Source organism: Odocoileus virginianus, chromosome 17 (assembly GCF_023699985.2).
Source record: "Odocoileus virginianus isolate 20LAN1187 ecotype Illinois chromosome 17, Ovbor_1.2, whole genome shotgun sequence".
Taxonomy (NCBI): domain Eukaryota; kingdom Metazoa; phylum Chordata; class Mammalia; order Artiodactyla; family Cervidae; genus Odocoileus; species Odocoileus virginianus.
In genome coordinates this window covers 59,265,869-59,284,431 of record NC_069690.1, presented here as the reverse complement: position 1 = coordinate 59,284,431, position 18,563 = coordinate 59,265,869, and the positions used below count along the sequence as shown (strand labels likewise).

The following is an 18,563-nucleotide window of genomic DNA, read 5'->3' as shown; positions in this document are numbered from 1 at the left end:
TGGGAAGAAGTGATGGAAAATTTTGTATTTCCCATAGTCTTGCCCCTTCAGAGGAGTAGGGTGGTGCTCTCCTGTCAGGGACCCTCACTAGCATGCTGAGATCTTGCTTTCTGTGTTGGTGTTCCCTCTTCCGGTACCACCACGGGAATCCTGATGCCTCTGTGACCCTGCTCCTTGCCCCAACTACAGGCGGTCTCTGTGAGCACCTCGACCGGCTCTTCTGTGGGGCAGACAGCACCTGCCGCTCTTCATGCAGGATAACCGAGGGTGAAGCTCTGCCTCCTGCCCTATGTCCCCCTGTTCACCGGGGCCTCCAGCTGCATCACCGTGACCTTGGCCCCATCCCTGTGACCTTGGCCCCATCCCTGTGACCTTGGCCCCATCACCGTGACCTTGGCCCCATCCCTGTGACCTTGGCCCCATCACCGTGACCTTGGCCCCATCATCTGCAGCTCAGAGTTGCAGTTAAGTTTTGTCTCCATCTGTAGTCATTATCGGTAGCAAGAAATGGAGCCGCCATGCTTAGCGTTCTGTGTGTGCGTCGGCAGTGACACTGACCTCTGTCTTGTTTGGCTCAGTGGCCTCCACAAGGAGCTGACTTGGATGGTCTCTGCTTCACTTGGCCTGTACTGGGGACGTGGCTTGCACCCAGTCTCGGGCAGGTTGGATTGGAGGGAAGGCTGTCAAATATGTGTTTGTAGCAGGGTTGGAGGCCAGCAGAACAGGTTGGACTGGAGATGAAGATTGGTGATCAGTTTCCCCTTGTGATTTGGAAACTAATGGTATACACTGAATTGACCAGGGAAGCACATAACAGAAAAATAAATAAGGCTGGGCACAGAACTCAGGGGTCATTGCCTGTGAGAGATGGGCAGAGGAAGAAAAACCAGCGGAAGAGCTGAGAAGCGGGCTGACCAGGCCCGACCCCGCTGAGCTTCCCGGCTCAGAGACCAGGCACGTTCGGGGCGATGCGGCGGTGGACGGTGAGGGAGCGTCTGCAGCAGCGGTGGGAACTGGAAGGAAGGGCTCTGCGGAGCCAGTGCATGCGGCGTCTTTGCAGCAGCGCCCCTGCGGTTTCAGGGGGAAGGCAGGGAGTGGACCGTCTCGGCTCCTCTGCGCCTGCTGACCTCACGCTCAGCGCCTGCAGGGTGACTGGAAAGGACAAGGACCCGCCGCCCCCCTGGCAGGCTCACCGAGAGGGAGCGAGCGGGGTTGGTCCAGAGGACGGCCGCCCGCCACTTCAGAGGACGTGCTGGTTTATGTATGCACCCGGTGTAATAAACAGATAAATGTTTCAGTCCTCTTTTTTATTAATATTTTCTGTGAGAAGAATGACTTTTAATATTTAAGCAATTTTTCAATTTTTCAGCAGAGCTCTTTTTATGATTGTTTAATCTGTTCTTAAGGTGCAGGCACTGCTTACTGTGATGTAGTATGTGCCACACGCTAAGTGTGAAGAGCTTCTTATCCGCTCAGGCACGCTGACTGATGAGATTATCCTCAAAATGTCACTTTATTTCTTTTTCTTATTTATTCTTAAGTGTTTGGATATCTGGACTATTGATTAAGGGTATAAAAAGTCCACAGCTCTCTTTAAAACAGCTTTTTTCAGAAATTCTAAATTACCTAGTAACTAGTCTAAGGACTGTCATTCTGTCAGTGTTAACTACCAAAACCCACATTCATTTTAACCTTGTCTTTCTGAACTACAATTTTGTCTTTTGGGAACACTTAGTATGACCCACAGCTTGTGAGGGAAATCCTGCTATGGCTAGAAGTTGGAAGTCAGTGACTAATTCATCCAATAATGGTTCATTTTCATTTTGTATCTCCTGAAGGAGCCATTCAGAGAATAGGTATTTGTCGTCATGGAGCTTTCACTGAAGCAGCTGGAATAAAAATATCTGGGAGACTCCAGGCTAAAGTAGAATATGGAGAATGGCATTTTGAATATTTGGTGTATTTTATATTGGAGGAAAATCTTTTTTGTTCAAATTCATCTGGAAGCTTAAACCATTTTCCTATTTATGCTGTGCTTATCATATTTTACCTGAATTAACATGGCATATTTTTAAATTTAGGACTTTGATTTATCTGTGGTTTCTGACATGGTTTTGAATTTTCAGACTTTCAGCTACATGAGAGTTTTGTTATTTTATGTGTTTTAAGACTTTATCTTAATGTGAAGCATGAGTCCAACAAAACTTGCTAACCTTTTAAAACACTTATCTTCTCTGAGAGGGTACGCTTTAGCTTTTCTCTTCCTACTCTTAGAAAAAGGGGAAATGCCTGTGGGTTATTATAGTCCCATTTGACAGCAGCATTTGTTTGTAAGAAAGCATGTGACATTTAGGTGACATTTTATTTGTTGTGTCACCTAATTGAAGTAAAATGTGAGATACAAGTGGTTATTATCTGTATTTTTTTCTTTGCTATTGAAATATCACTGTTAATATAAGCAACCATCTCATTTCCAAAAGAAAAAAACATGACAGCCCTAGATTTTAATGCCCTTATGTCCTCTGAATTCCCCCAGTTCTGACTGTGACTATTTTGGTCTCTTAATAGGGAACAGTGCATTGCGAAGTTCCAAACCAGATCACAGTCTATGAGTCCAACCCGCAGAGAAGATGGACGGATTATTACCCCAAAGGATTGTGTAAGATCAGACTTCACCCTCGCTTTTCTGTTTGTTTTCTTCTTGTTTTAAAATATCTCCACACATTTTTAGTTTCATATTGTTAAATTCCTATGATTCTTGACAAACAGTAGACAGTCTGATGGTTTTGGTGGGTATCCTGATTTCAAAGAAAGGGACATATTGGGTATATTGCTATGTTCCTTCTGCTTTCCCTAACATTCTGAAGCATTGTGTTCATCAGTCTGTCATTTTTCCCGGGCACTGAAAAATAACTTTGAAAAACTTCATTTTTTAGTTATTTCTTCCCCCTTTTCTCTGTGTATATATAAAAATGACTAGACACACAGGGGTCATAAAGTTAGAAATGGAACTGGTTTGTAGTGAAGTAGAGGACACTTCCTTCCTGGTGAAGGTGGGCTGTTCGCATCCTGAAATACGAACACCTCTCTTGCGTGTTAGACTCAGCAGAGAGATTGTTTGAACCTGGAGCTAGTGAGCTTCGTAAAGAGAAGGACTTTGCCTGCTTGCCTCCATCCTTGTATAATTCTGGCTTGTCTTGGGTTACAAGCCTTTTAGTTAAGCAAGCCATGTGTGATGCTTGACTTTTTTAGGACGTTTGCTTTACATATAATTCCTTCTATTTTCTCCAGTGATGGGGAATTCCAGTTTGGAACTTTAATAAGCCTCTTGATATAAAGAAGAACACATTTTAAATATTTGTGAATTTATTATTAATCATCATATTTATTCAAAATAAACAAGGGAGGTACATTTTAAAAGATATTCTCATTCACACAAACATTCAAAAAGCAAGGGACCAACTGTAGAGGCAATAATGAATTTTAATACAGTATAAATAGTAAACCCAACATTTTGTTCAATAGAAATTTGTAAATTTTTAATTAGTTTCTGAGTTTCTAAATTAGTTTCTAATTAATTTCTAGATTTCAAATGAGTAAAATATGAAGAACATTTTAGTGTATTTTTCATTACTTCAGATAATATAAATGACCATAGATAGATTTATTTGTTAGTAATGAGGTTTTCCGGAGAGGGAAATGGAAACCCACTCCAGTGTTCTTGCCTGGAGAATCCTGGGGCAGAGGAGCCTGGTGGGCTGCCGTCTGTGGGGTCGCAGAGAGTCGGACACGAGTGAAGCGACTCAGCAGCAGCGTCAGCAGCAGCGAGGTTTCCTAGGAGCTTCCCAGGTGGAGCTGGCGGCAAAGAACCCGCCTGCAAGTGCAGGAGACGCAAGAGACACTGGTTGGATCCCTGGGTCGGGAAGGTCCTCTGGAGAAGGAAGTGGTAACCCACTCCAGTACTCTTGCCTGGAGAACCCCATGGACAGAGGAGCTTGGCAGGCTACAGTCCACGGGGTCGAGAGGAGCTGGACACGACTGGAGTGACTTGGTGCATATGCACAAGGTTTTCTAAAAGCATGAAAGTGCTATACCAACAAATTAAATTAAAATTTTTTAGCTGTACTGTAAAATATACATTATTCTTTTATACCGAGTTACCTTGGTAAGTTTTTGGGCTTTCAGATCATTGTCCATTTCTGGACACAGATCTTTGGCTTTCCTCAGTTAATTATGATTTTAATCTGATTTGATAGATATGTAATATAAAAAATTATACAGCAGGGAAAAGAGCATGGAGTTTTAATTTTTTAAGAAAGTTAAGAATTACCATGATTACGTTTTCATGATGTGAATCCAAGGCTTATTTCTCTTTATGTTCGGTGTATAATGGAGAAATAATTTAAGAACAAAGAGTTTCTTGGACATCAACCCAAACTTCCCTGTTAACTCATTTTAACGAGAATTAAGTAATTCATCTTTTCAAGTGTTCCCTTTCCCGCCTTTAAAACTACCATGGTACACCACAATTAAAACTTTTTGTAAAAGAATTTAAAGAGTCTGGATTATTTTTTAAAATATTCTTTTGATTTTTTGAAATCCAGTTAATGTAAATAGATTGTGAAGGAGTCTCATAGCCTTAAGCAGCTGTAATAAACAGTCATCACTTGGAACTGCGACTAGCTCAGCTGTAGCCTAGCCCTTCCCTCTCAGGGTGGTCGAGCGTTACCAGACCGCACAGGAGCACTCGTCACTCTGAACGACAGGCGTTTCGTCCTCTTTCTCCCCCGTCCCCTCTGCCCTTCCTTCCTTCTTTCCTCTGTTACTTCCATCCTTCCTTCTTTCCTCCATTCTGTCTTTTGTTTTCATTCTGTTTTTCTTTTTTTGTGTTTCAGGATATTCATTTGAAAAAATCTCCTCTTTCTTTGGATGACAGTGACATGGAAACTCGCCTTAATAGTTGGAATCTTGGGGTAAAAAAGCATTTGTTTTACAAATTTGTATGTTGATGTGGCGGAATCATTCTGTGTTTGGGAAGCACCTGAACTAATTTAATTCTGAACAACGACTCTTGCCTATGTTAGACACTTAGACACTTAGTCCTGGGTGGGCGCTGGGAAGGCCTTGGGGGACAGGAAGGAGAAGTGTGAGTGGTCCCTATGCTTGACAAGCTGGCTTTCCTGTTGGTGAGATAGGAGATAGGCACATGAAACAGTTAAAGACAGTTGCAGACAGCATGTGATGGCATGCCAGAATAAGTTACCCGGAAAGTAGAAGGCCACATGGGTGAGAAAGCTGTCCGGCAGACTTCAGGCCTGAACCACCATCTTGGACAGTTTTCATTTGCGGAGGCCTGGGCGCCCGTGTGCCTGGACGGTGGAGAGAAAGGGGCCAGGAGCTTAAGGCCGGAGGAGGCGCGAAGAAAGGCGGGGAAAGCGGGGCTCGGGGCCGTGGGCAGGGCTGCCGGGCTGGGGCCTGTTGCAACTTGACTGCTAAAGCGGAAGTTCCGCTTTCAGATTTGAGACGGTCGTGAGCTCTGAGATTAGTTCCCCCGCCTCCACGTTTCCACTGTACATACAGGCTGTTTAATGCTTTCAGGAAGTGAAAAGGGCTTTTTCAATTTTTAAAACCCAACTTTATTATTATACAAATAATTTGTAATTTGAAAACTACAGAAAGTCAGGTATGCAGAGAGATGTATTAACATTTTGTTATATATATCTTTCCCTCATTTTTTTCTGCATGTATTTATAAAATTAAACTTTAAACAAAATTGGGGTCATATTATAAATGCTATTTTGTTATGTGCTGTTTTAAATTTGGGGTAGGTTTACAGTAGTTCTATTAGCATGACTGTTAATGGTAGCACCAGTTTTTCTTATGAGTGGCTAGTTCATAGCTTACTTAAGCACTCTGACACTTTGGACATATAGGCTGCTTCCAGTTCATTGCTAACATAAGTCACAGCTGCAGCCGAAGTCCTTGCAAGAACCCTCCTGTTCCTGTTTGGTTGCTTCTTAGATCACGTTAGGTCTCGGAGCATTGCCCTCCATAAGGCATACACCAGTCTGTTTTCCAGCCAGAAGTATATCGGACTGTTCTTTTTTTACTTCTTCGCCTACATCAGGGACGGTTACTTTTATAAAAACCCTGAAACCCTTCTTGCTAATAATGATCTTTGGTGAAGGCAGTGCTTTAGGGAGACTGGGTGGTGGTATGAAGGCTGTGTTGGGTGTGTATGGAAATAGAGAAGGGGAGCGGGCATGTGTGCGGGCTCCGCCTTGCTCTGACTCTGAGCATGGAAGAGATGGAAAAGGAAAACGTTTCAAAGAGAATAAAGAATGCTTAGTGACTGACGGGCGAGCTGAACAGGAGGGCATCTAAAGCTTTGGTTCCAGGAAAATGGGAGGGTTGGCTCGCTGTCAGCTACCTGGTTGACTGGTGGCGGAATCATTTCAAGGGTTTCTCCGTTTTATCATAGACTGCTTTCATTCGGAGAGTAACGGAGAGTTTCAAGCTTTCAGCTCTGTGGTCTCCAGGGTTGCAGTCTTGTTTTGCAGCCACAGGCTGGTCGTGGTGGCCGTGCCCAGAGCCTGGGGACAGCTGTCTTCAGAGACTTCAGACCGGGACCCGGCGGCCACCGTCAGAGGGTCAGAGGGGGGGGACAGGAAGGGATTTGAAGTGAGGCATTTGAAGGTATGTTAATGTCGGAGAAGAGAGAAATAGCATTGATAACGAGAGGGGAATGGGTCAAAAGAAAACCATTTCCAAATTTGAAGGAGTCGGGGAAGCTGCCCCCAGAACGAGTCCTGACTTCCTGGTGCGGGAGAGGAGCGAGGAGGCGTCGGAGAGCAGAATCAGAGAGAAGGGCGTGCTGGGACGTCCTTCTGCAGCGGCCTCTGCCCCAGGCCGCTGAGAACTTCTGATGTGCGTTTTGTAGCACACACAGTACTTTTCACAAATGTTTAACTGTTCAGAGGATTAAACTTTTCATTTATATAATAAAATTAAGATAAAAAATCTAAACTATTTTGAGGGACTGCCTTAAAACTAGGGCCGCCTGGGATTTGTTTCACAATTTTATTGTTCAAAGATTGCGCTCACAGTGTGAAATAAAGTCCCTCATTTTTATATATTTATAACAGAGATGTATTAATCAGGTTCAACTATATCTCTTCATCACAGTAGAATAATTTAAATATCCAGTGTATTAAAAAGCTTAGATTTTGCTTTGATTTTAGTTTTGTATGAGAATGTGTAATGGACTTTTATTTCTTTCTTCCTCCGAATGATCAGTTAATAGCTAGTTAGTTTTTGTGCTCTATACTAAGGGCACATTTTTTTATGTTGCTGGCATGCCTGTCAACACTTACTTTTTGATGCATTAGAAGTTCCAGATTTTGAATTTTCTAGTTTTTGTTGAAAATATGCATTTCCCCCAGTTATATTCTTTCTTTTCCCAGGAGTGTTTTAATATTTTCCCTGTGAATATACAATTCAAGTAGAAATTTACTTCCTAAACCTAGCGGTTAAATTTTCCTCCTGTATTATTATTTTTTACTATTATTACTCTTTAGCCTTTTTAACCTTTAGCTTTGGGGGAGCTTTCTTGCTTTGTTAACCTATCTTATATACATTTCATTCACGACCGTCTTTATATAAAGTTTTTTCTTTTTTTCCTGAGGAGGACTGGGGGATCTGGAGGAGTCTCTTCTGGGCCTCGCGTGGGTCAGCAGACCCCCACCTGTCCGCACCCAGGCCTTGCCCGGGTCACCGCCCCCAGCCCGTGCCCTCCAGGGCCTCTGTGCTGACTGTGGAGGCTCGCTTCCACCAGGAGCAAACAGTGGGTACACTCTGGGTGACCCCCTTAGGTCAGGTCTCTGCAGAATGGGCGAGAGAACATTCTGTTCTGTTCTGGAGAACTCATGTCCTGGAGACCTCGCAGGACAGGATGGTCAGCGGGAGGGTGGACGGCACCCCGAGTCCGGCGGCCCCCCTGGAGGGCAGGGCCCCTGGCGGGACCTCCTGTCCAGGGCCGGGGCGCCTGCACATCCCGGAACCCCCGGTAAGGAGTGTGGGGGCCGAGCGGACCCACCGGGGAGGCCGGGGCGGGGCTGCGTGGTGGGGAAGGGAGAGCGTGGGCTCCGCGAGGCTGGGCTCAGGGTGATGGTGCACGCGGTGCTGCGAGCGCCGTCGGATCGAAAGGCGCCCGTGCGCGTCCTCATCCAACGCTGCGTGTGCCGTGCCTGCCCCTTGCTTTCTCTCTGGTACCTGGAGGTGCCAGTTATTAATAGTTTTCTTTTAAGTATGCAACTGAGCCATTCTCTGCAGCGGCTAGTGACACTGCACGTGTGGACTGAGTATGTATTTTCCTGATGACGGATGAAGTTAGATCCCTTTCAATACGCTGATGGACATTTTGGGTGGCCTCCCAGGGTGCAGTGGTGACTGGGGCCTTGGCGCATTCTGCTGTTGGGCTGTCTGCCTTTTTCTTGTCAACATAGAAGAGCTTTGTATCTATTCTGGATGAGTCCTTTTGGAATTTAGTATCATAAATAGTTTCTTCCACTTTGTTGCTTTCCTCCATTCTCTTACTGCTGTCTTTGATGAACAGGAACTAAAAAAAATGTTTTTTAATTTTTATTTATTCATTTGGCTGCACGGGGCTCTTAGTTTTGGCTCAGGCATGTGAACTCTCAGTTGCAGCATGTGGGATCTAGTTCCCTGACCAGGGATTGAGCCCCTGCCCCCTGCTTTGGGAGTGCAGTATTAGCCACCAGGGAAGTCCCAGGAATTTAAAATTTTAATGTGGTTCATTTTCCCGTGATTTTGTCTCATGAAAAATTGCTTTCTGTGTCTGTGTGAAGTATGTGGCTGTCCCGAGTTCTTGAAGAGGTTCTCCCAGGTCTTCTAGCAGCTGTGTGGTTTTACTGTTTCTACTTGGAACTGCATGCCGCCCGCAGGCAGTTGCGGGGTCTGCTGTGAGACGGGAAGTAGGTCCGTGGCCCCTGCGGTGTCCGCCTGACGCTTCACTTGCCGAGGGGCCTCTTCTCCCCCTGCTGCACGCTCGGCACGGGCTCCGTCTCACAGATCAGACGGTAGCACGTGCGTGTTCCCATTCTGCCCGTGGCTTGTTTGCTGTCCTTGTGGCAGTGAATGGTGTCTCTTATCTGTATTTCATTTGTTCTCATTAAATGTTGAAATGTGAGTAAACCCGTTTGTGGTATTGTATTTTTTTCTGTGGAAATCATTTTTCAATTTCTAAAATATCGACTTAAGAGTAAGAGCATTATTTTGGAGCATAAGTGACATTGGTGACTGAATTTATTTTATGCTGTAGGAAGAGGTTTCGCCGTCCTTCTGACGGGTGCTCTGACTGTGAGAACAGTTATTCTGGCTGTGCTGCTTGTAATATATTGCCTTAGAATGTCCCTTCCTCTAAGATGGCCAAAATACCAGATAAAGTGTCTTTGTATTTTTCTGAAACCTTGGAACATCTCTCTTTGATCAATATTGGTCTATAAGGAGGTCAGTTTGACCAAATCCTGAATAATTTGAAAAAGACAAACTGACAGAACTCTTTGAACAATTCTGCTGAAAAAATAAAGAAAGCGTCAAAAGGCAGTTTTCATTAGAGAGCATTCAGATATCTGTTTTCATGTCTAGTTTAAATTACTATTTATTTATTATTGTGATTGTACTTGTTTTTCAAACAAGAAACATTCTGTCATGTGATTTATTCATGCTATTGGAACTTAATTATTTTTGGCGTTACTGTCTGTATAATATTTTGTCAGACTTTAATGTTTCACTTAAGCTCTTTTTATCTTCCATTTTGGACATTCTTTATTGTGGTATTCTTTCTTGAGGTATTATATTATGAGAGAACAAGAAGTCTTCTGAAACAGCATGAAGAAAATCAGTGTTAAGACTGTTTACAGATTTCTGCAAGTCCCTGTTGCTTGTGGATTACAAAGTGGGAACATTCAACTTCAAAGCACATCTGGCTGGTGTTACAAAATCAGAAAATAGATTGCTTATTTCCCTCGAACAGACTCAAGAACATGCTCTCCTATGAATAATTCTCGTTACATGTTAAAAGTGCGTATCAGACAATGTGCTGTAAATGAATAAGAGCAACAGAAGATTCATGCTTGTTTACAGCATTCATTGTTGCTTTTAAATATTAGAATAGACTTTTGTCAACCTCAGAAAGGAAATTTATGATAACACGATGAGTCCTTAACTTCTGTATTTAATGATTTTTAAAGATGAAGAGGATGAAATAGTTATTTCTGCATAGTTGAAAGGCTACATTGTAATTAGCTAAACCAATATTTTGTACCCTGCTTATAAATGTAGAGCTGGGTAAAAATAAGTCACAGATGGTTTTCTTGGCTTTTGGGTTTAAATTTTAAGCTTAATTAGAGCTTGAGCATCTTTGAGAATTCTCTGTTTTTCTCTTCCTTTATTTTTCCCCTTGTATTTAATTCTGCTTCATGAATTAGGGTTTTATGTGCATGTGTCTTTGAAGGACTTACTTTTTATGCTGGTTTTCTCCATTCCAAAAATAGAGAATGGTTACTTACTTTTCATATATATACCTTCAGACAATAAATATTTATTGAGTGTACTTTGCTGCCTGCTGGAAATTGGCTGCCTCTGTTTTTCAAAAGCTGTGTATATATAGTACCATTTTGTTTACTAAAGACTATGCCTCTGTCTCTGGTATGATATTTAAGTAGACTTTATTATTATCTTTATTTAATAATGTTTCCCAAAGTAAATGGACTAAGTCATACACCCAACAGTAGGGCCCCACATCTGGAACACGTTTATTATCAAATTTTTAATTTTTGTTTTTTAACTTAATTTATTTGTTAAAACTTATTTATTGATTTACAAACTCATTTATTGACTATCCCAGCACCTTTGACTGTGTGGATCACAATAAACTGTGGAAAATTCTTAAAGATATGGGGATGCCAGACCACCTGACCTGCCTCCTGAGAAATCTGTATGCAGGTCAAGAAGCAACAGTTAGAACTGGACATGGAACAATGGACTGGTTCCAGATTGGGAAAGGAGTGCATCAAGGCTGTATATTGTCACCCTGCTTATTTAACTTATATGCAGAGTACGTTATGCGAAATGCCGGGCTGGATGAAACACAAGCTGGAATCAAGATTGCTTAGAGAAATATAAATAACCTCAGATATGCAGATGACACCACCCTTATGGCAGAAAGTGAAGAAGAACTAAAGAGCCTCTTGATGAAAGTGAAAGAGGAGAGGGAAAAGGCTGGCTTAAAACTCAACATTCAGAAAACTAAGATCATGGCATCTGGTCCCATCACTTCATGCCAAATAGATGGGTAAACAATGGGAACAGTGACAGATTTTATTTTGGGGGGCTCCAAAATTACTATGGATAGTGACTGCAGTCATGAAATTAAAAGACACTTGCTCCTTGGAAGAAAAGCTATGAGCAACCTAGACAGCATGTTAAAAAGCAGAGACATTACTTTGTCAACAAAGGTCCGTCTAGTCAAGGCTATGGTTTTCCTGTCATGTATGGATTTGAGAGCTGGACCATAAAGAAAGCTGAGTGCCAAAGAATTGATGCTTTTTAATTGTGGTGTTGGAGAAGACTCTTGAGATTTCTGTGGACTGCAAGGAGATCCAGTCAGTCAAACCTCAACGAAATCAGTCCAGAATATTGGAAGGGCTGATGCTGAAGCTGAAGCTCCAGTACTTTGGCCACCTGATGCAGAGAGCTGACTCATTAGAAAGGACCCTGATGCTGGGAAAGATTGAAGGCAGGAGGAGAAGGGGACGACAGAGGGTGAGATGGTCGGGTGGCATCACCAACTTGATGGGCATGAATTTGAGCAAGCTCCAGGAGTTGGTGATGGACAGGGAGGCCTGGTGTGCTGCAGTCCGTGGGGTCACAAAGAGTTGGATGTGACTGAGCGACTGAACTGAACTGATTTATTTAACTTCTTTTCCTGGAGTCGAGTTGGTCTGCAGTGTCGTGCTACTCTCTGCTGTACGGCAGCGTGAATCGATCACACACACGTGTGTCCACTCTTCCTAAGAGTCTTCCCCCCGTGAGTCGGTACGGAGTCCTGAGGAGCACCCTGTCCTGCGTGGCAGGTTATGGCCATTTACCTGTTTTATGACTGCAGTGGTTTGCCACTCCCTTCCCTGGGCTGGAGGAAGCACACGTTGGGATCAAGATTGCCAGGAGAAATATCAATAACCTCAGATATGCAGATGACACCACCCTTATGGCAGAAAGTGAAGAGGAACTAACGAGCCTCTTGATGAAAGTGAAAGAGGAGAGTGAAAAGGCTGGCTTAAAGCTCAACATTCAGAAAACTAAGATCATGGCATCTAGTCCCATCACTTCATGGCAAATAGATGGGGAAACAGTGGTTGACTTTATTTCTCTGGGCTCTAAAATCACTGCAGATGGTGATTGCAGCCATGAAATTAAAAGAATCTTGCTCCTTGGAAGGAGAGTTATGACCAACCTAGACAGCATATTAAAAAGCAGAGACATTACTTTGCCAATGAAGGTCCGACTAGTCAAGGCTATGGTTTTTCTAGTAGTCATGTATGGATGTGAAAGTTGGACTATAAAGAAAGCTGATCACCGAAGTATTGATGCTTTCGAACTGTGGTGTTGGAGAAGACTCTTGAGAGTCCCTTGGACTGCAAGGAGATCCAACCAGTCCATCCTAAAGCAGAGCAGTCCTGGGTGTTCATTAGAAGAACTGATGCTGAAGCTGAAACTCCAATACTTTGGCCACCTGATGCAGAGAGCTGACTCATTGGAGAAGACCCTGATGCTGGGAAAGATTGAGGGCAGGAGAAGGGGACGACAGAGGATGAGATGGTTGGATGGCATCACGGACTCAATGGACATGAATTTGGGTGGACTCTGGGAGTTGGTGATGGACAGGGAGGCCTGGTGTGCTCTGGTTCATGGGGTCACAAAGAGTTAGACACGACTGAGCTACTGAACTGAACTGAATTTTGTATATGTGATGTGATTTAGTTGCTAAGTCGTGTCTGACTCTTGCAACCCCATGGTCTGTGTAGCCTGCCAGGCTCCTCTGTCCATGGGATTCTCCAGGCGAGAGTACTGGAGTGGGTTGCCATTTCCTTCTCCAGCGGATTTTTCCAACCCAGGAATCAAACCTGGGTCTCCTGTATTGCAGGCAGATTCTTTACCAGCTGAGCTACATATTCTATATATAGTGGTGTGTATATGTCAATTCCGGTCTCCCAGATCATCCTTTTCCCCCGTACCCCTTGGTAGCCCATAAGTTTGTTTTCTCTGTCGATGACTGTGTGTCCAGTTTTAATATATGCCTGTCTGGTGGCTGAAAGTGCCATCTCTTGTGGTTTTCATAGTCCTAGATAGTTTGAGCATGTTTTCATATGCTTATGTCATTCAGATTTCCAAATCTGCCTGGGGGTGTAGTGATTAAATTGAGACTTGAAGGATGCTAGGTGCGTGCTTACAGGGACTGGGGTGGGCTGGGCAGAGGTAGACAGGCGCAGGAGACCTGCCGTCTCCTGGTGACGAGGGCCCTTCAGGACCTGGGGGCGAAGCGTGAGGTGAGCTGGCTGGGGGCGGCCGGGGCCTCAGCTGTGAGAGGGTCACTCGAGGGCGTTCGTGTGTGCAGAGGCGGCTACGCTTTATGTTTTATTTGTTAGTGGGCCACTAGAAATATATTATGCAATATGTATTCTAAGAAACATGCTAAATATTAGGACATATGGAAAACATTTTCATTATAGTTTAATTAATACTCAAATATTAATGTCTTTATTTTAAAATTTCAGATAGAAAACCCTCGATACCTGAGACAGAAGCCCATCCCAGTTACTCTGGTAGGTGAGAATGGCCCTGCGCTTTCCCTGTGGGCAGATGTCTTAAAATAAAATAATTGTTTAGTTGTTTACAGAAAGCAACCAGTCCACAGTATGAAGTACAGCAGTCTCGTTAATCCTATCACTTGGGAGTGAATAAATCCCTTTCTTTCCTCCGCTGTTTGTCTTGTTTTGGCATGAACTTCACTCAGTTTGCAGTTTACTTTTGGCTGCATCAGGCCTGAAACAGTATTGAATGGCTCTTCCTCATTCAACAGATGACTCCGAAATTCAGCCTGAGAAAATCCAGCAGTCTCCACGATGACCAGTTACTCTCCCGCATGCATGAGAAAGAGGTAGGGTCTCGATGTTTCTGGCGTATCTAATCTGTGCACAGTTTTCGTGTTTTGTGTGACTGAGCTCTCAGGTCCTAGTTAGAGTAATGCAGGCCTGGTAGGAAGGGGCTGTTGGTGTCAGCGTAGAATCCTGGCGCAGGTAAAGGCAGGCCTCCCGTTCGTTTGCACCGGCGTGGGGGCAGAGCTGCTTTGGAGGGTATGTGCGTTTCTGCCCTTCAGCAGCATGATTCCCAGGTATGCCCGTACGCAGATCTCCTTTTTGGATCTCCCTCCCGCTGTGTCCCACAGGGCCCGGGGCCGAGTTCCGTGTGCCGTGCGGCAGGTCCTCGTCGGTCGCCTGTGTGTACACGGGGGCAGCAGCGTCTTCCTGCTCTGCCCCGTAAGTCAGCCTGCTGGCGTGCCCGCTGCTGGCTCAGTAGTTCAGAGACCTGTTAGCGCTCCCATCTGAGGCCCGAGGGCCTTTGTTTCTTAGTGTACTGCTGGTGCTTTTAAAAAACCTGTGGAAATAAAAAGATGTCACATTCCATAGAAACTTTTTGAGGAAAATACTTACATTCAGATGGACCTTCTTTGAAATTCTTGTTCTGAAATTTTTTCTTTCCTTTTAAGAAGTTGTCAGTTGTTTTTACACATCATTCCAAGTCATTACCAACCATTTTCCCTCTTGCTGTTCAGACTGCTTACCATAGAATAGTCACCTCCTGTCTTTTTGAAATTTTTTCTGGTCTTTTGTGACACAGTACTCTTCCTCTTTATGTTTACACCTCGGGTTAGGGCTAAGCATACCAATGCTCCCCAATACGTGTTGAAAGAGAAGATTCTTAAAAGTACCATGTGTTGCACTGGAGATTCATTTCTGAACGTGTGTGGCTTTCTTTTTTCTGTACCCCTGTGTTTTTCTTTTTCTTTTTGGTATACTGGTAAAAATATTTGTGGGATCATTGAGAAGTTTGCATGTAAACATCAACTTACACCATATCTTAAAATATACCCAGTGTATATTTTGACTAGAATAACCCTTTGTGTAGTTACATAGTTGTTTCTGACTATTTTGGGTGAAATGTTTGGTCGTTTTTTCCTCCTAAAATATTTAAGAGTGTATGCTGGCTGAGTTGCTTCAGTGTGACACCTTAGTTTCTTTTAAAGCAGTATCTGTGATTATTAAATAACTTTGGATGTTTATTAAAAGAAATTTTGTAAAATATAATAAAATAAAGAAAAATAAAGCTTTTTATTACCCAGAGGGGGAAGAAGAGAAATTGTGTAAAATGCAGACATATGTAAAGAAGGAAATAAAATCACGTATGAAATTAATATATACAAATGAAAAGGCAGCATTGTGTTGACTTTGGTTCTCTTTTAATGTATTCTACAGAATACATGTTATTTTTCTTTAGGAAATTGAGATGATATAATTTGAGTATTTTTTGTATAACATGAGTATTTTATGCTACTAGATATTGCTCCTAAGCATTTATTTATTTATTTATTTTTGATGTCCATTCTTTTATTTCTCATACGTGTTTAACATGATACATACATCTTTACATGTACAGTTTAGTAACATCAGAGCACATTCCTGCCTGTTCTCGGCTGCAAGTAAATATTGTGAATTGTCTCTCTGGCTTTCCCCAGAAAGTTGTTGTTCAGTTGCTAAGTTGTGTCTGACTCTTTATGACCCCGTGGACTGCATCACACCGTCTTCCCTGCCCCTCGCTTTCTCTAGGAGTTTGCCCAGGTTCATGTCGGTTGAATCGGTGATGCCATCCAACCACCTCATCCTCTGCCATCCTCTTCTCTTTTTGCCTTCAATCCTTCCCAGCATCAGGATCTTTTCAGTGACTTGGCTGTTGGCATCAGGTGGCTAAAGTGCTGGCGTTTCAGCGTCAGCATCAGTCCTTCCAGTGAATATTCAGGGCTGATGTCCTTTAGGATTCTCTGATTTGACCTTCTTGCTGTCCAAGCATTTATTTATTTTTTTTCCAAGCATTTATTTTTAATGGCTGTATTATAGTCTATATTATAGAATTATCCCCAGCTAATGATGTATCCCTATTGTTAGGTACTGAGATTGAGTTTTCACTAATATAAATGATTCTGGGAAAAAATATCCTCATATCTCTATCTTTATATGCATTCAGATATTTGTATGGGATAATGAATTATGTCTTACATAGTAAAATTGAAATGATGTATTTTTGTAAGTATAGTAACATAAAAAATTTAACCTCTAAAATAAAAATTAATACTTGGAAGTCTCATGAATATTGTATGTGATTTTAAGATACAAGTAAAGAATGTATTATATGCAAAAATGAGAATGAATGTAAAAAGGCAGAGGTAATTAGGAGCCACATGAATGCTGAGAAAAGTGGCAGTTTAGATTGCCTTTGTAAATATAAAGATACTAATTATATTTTAAATATAGAGCATTGATTTTTAAAAGCTTTTTTCAGTTTTAGGACACAGTTTTTTTTAATATTTTCATTTTTGAAATAGGAAATGTTAATCATTAATAAAAAGACATTTAGGCTTTGTTGGTTTTCCTGAATCACGTGTGCGTCTCTGTGCTGAACCTAGTGGGGCTCTGCCCGAGGAGCTGCCTTGTTGCCCTCTGTAATGGGAAGCCTGGTGCCCCCGATTCTGGCCACTGAAGGGGCCAAGCGTCCAGACCCTGTTTCTAGGAGCTGCGCTTGTTCACGACACTCACCTCTGTGTGCTGTCCTGCTGGTCTCTGACTGTTCCACACTCATGTCAACTTTCTGTCCATCTCCTTTAACCTCGTTATGTTTGTGTATATTTGTGTAACTGCCTCACACTCTTTCTAGAATGGTGCATGAATAGACGGATAGATTTAAAAAGTCCATTTAAATAAAAGAATTAAAAACAAGAAAATATCAATCCTGCTGCTTTACCATTTTTACTGATTTTCCAGAGATAGTTTTCTAACATGGACTTTTGCCTCCGCTTAAATGCATAGGTACGCTGTGATGTGTTTAGTCATCCTGTAGGAGGATGGTCTTAGGTCCACTGGCTGAAGTCACTTTTCTTAGAGGCTCCCTTGCGGGCCTGGGGTGGCGGCTTTTCTGTCTTGCTGTTCAGCAGACTCTTGCACACCCGGGTTGGATAGCCCTGACGTGTCCTGTGCGTTCTCGTCCAGAAATGCTTTCGTTGTTGTTGGGTCATGTTGTAAAAATAAGAAATAGTCTTGTTTGAGTTATGTTTATTTTAAAATTAAATAGTAAATATTAAAATTAAATAGTAATGTTTATTTCCACAACACCTGATGACTCTTCAAGGTAATCATTGATAAAAATTTAATATGTATTCTCTTTAAAAGTTTAAAAATACAAATAACATACTAGGTCATACTCTACATTTGTTTCATTTTGCTTTTTAAATTCAAACATAATTCTGATGATTTTTATGTCAGTAACATAGTTAATTCTTTCAAGTAGTTGCACTATACTTTGTTTTATTGATGGCCCATGTTTTATTACTGGAGATTCCTACTGAGGGATGTAGGTTATGAAGAATATTTTGCTACAACAAGCCGTGTTTCAAGAATATCCCTGTGTACAGCTATATGTATTGCATGTTTATTCTTAGACCATAAATTCTGTGAAATCTAACTTCTCAGGATTGCACGTTTTAATTTTTTATTGAAACTGACAGATTGCCCTTAAAATGATGTTACGTCTGCCTTGGGCTGCAGACATTGGTGAGACTGGAGAGTGGTGGCCAGTGAGGGTGAGCGCTCCTTTTTGGAGTGATGAGAAGTCCTGAACTGGACTGGGGTGATGCTGTGCAATTCTCTGATGTACCGAGAGACATCCAATTGCATACTTTAAGTGGGTGAATGTTGTAGGTCAGGTCTGTTTATACTTGCACCAATAGTGTATGAGAGTGTCTGTCTCCTCATTTAATCAGCAACACTGAATTATAAACATTTTTGATTATCTGTGAGACAAAAAAATAGTATCTTGTTTTAATATTTGCATTGCTTTTATTATGTGAGAATGAACATATTTTTGTCTGTTTATTGTTTTCTTAATTTCACTTTTGTGAACTGTCCTTTATTATACCTTTCCATATTTTTGTTAAATTGTTTGTCTTCATTGTGATTCCTCAGCAGTTTATATATTAAGGAATTCAGTTCTCTGTCATATATCTTACAGGTATTTTTCTGTGTATGTCTTTTGATTTATTTCTGTCTTTTTTAAAAATATATAGAAGTTTTCTTTTCAGTAGGTGGCTCCATCAGTCTTTTCTCTCTGGCTTTTGGTTTTTGTATTGTGTAGAAAAGATTTGCTTATTCCAAGAT

The 18,563-nt window shown here is 42.2% G+C and overlaps 1 protein-coding gene across 9 annotated transcripts in view; it reads left to right on the top strand.

The window, feature by feature from the left end:
* Positions 1–18,563, top strand: part of CEP112 (centrosomal protein 112) — a 303,426-nt gene that overhangs the window by 31,925 nt on the left and 252,938 nt on the right. For 8 of the 9 annotated variants that reach the window (XM_070480128.1, XM_070480129.1, XM_070480124.1 and 5 more), the window contains 4 exons: positions 2,569–2,659; positions 4,896–4,973; positions 13,857–13,904; positions 14,162–14,239. In XM_070480128.1, coding sequence (XP_070336229.1) covers positions 2,569–2,659; positions 4,896–4,973; positions 13,857–13,904; positions 14,162–14,239 — 295 coding nt within the window. The remainder of the gene's footprint in view (positions 1–2,568; positions 2,660–4,895; positions 4,974–13,856; positions 13,905–14,161; positions 14,240–18,563) is intronic. The other variant, XM_070480127.1, reaches the window with a different exon arrangement.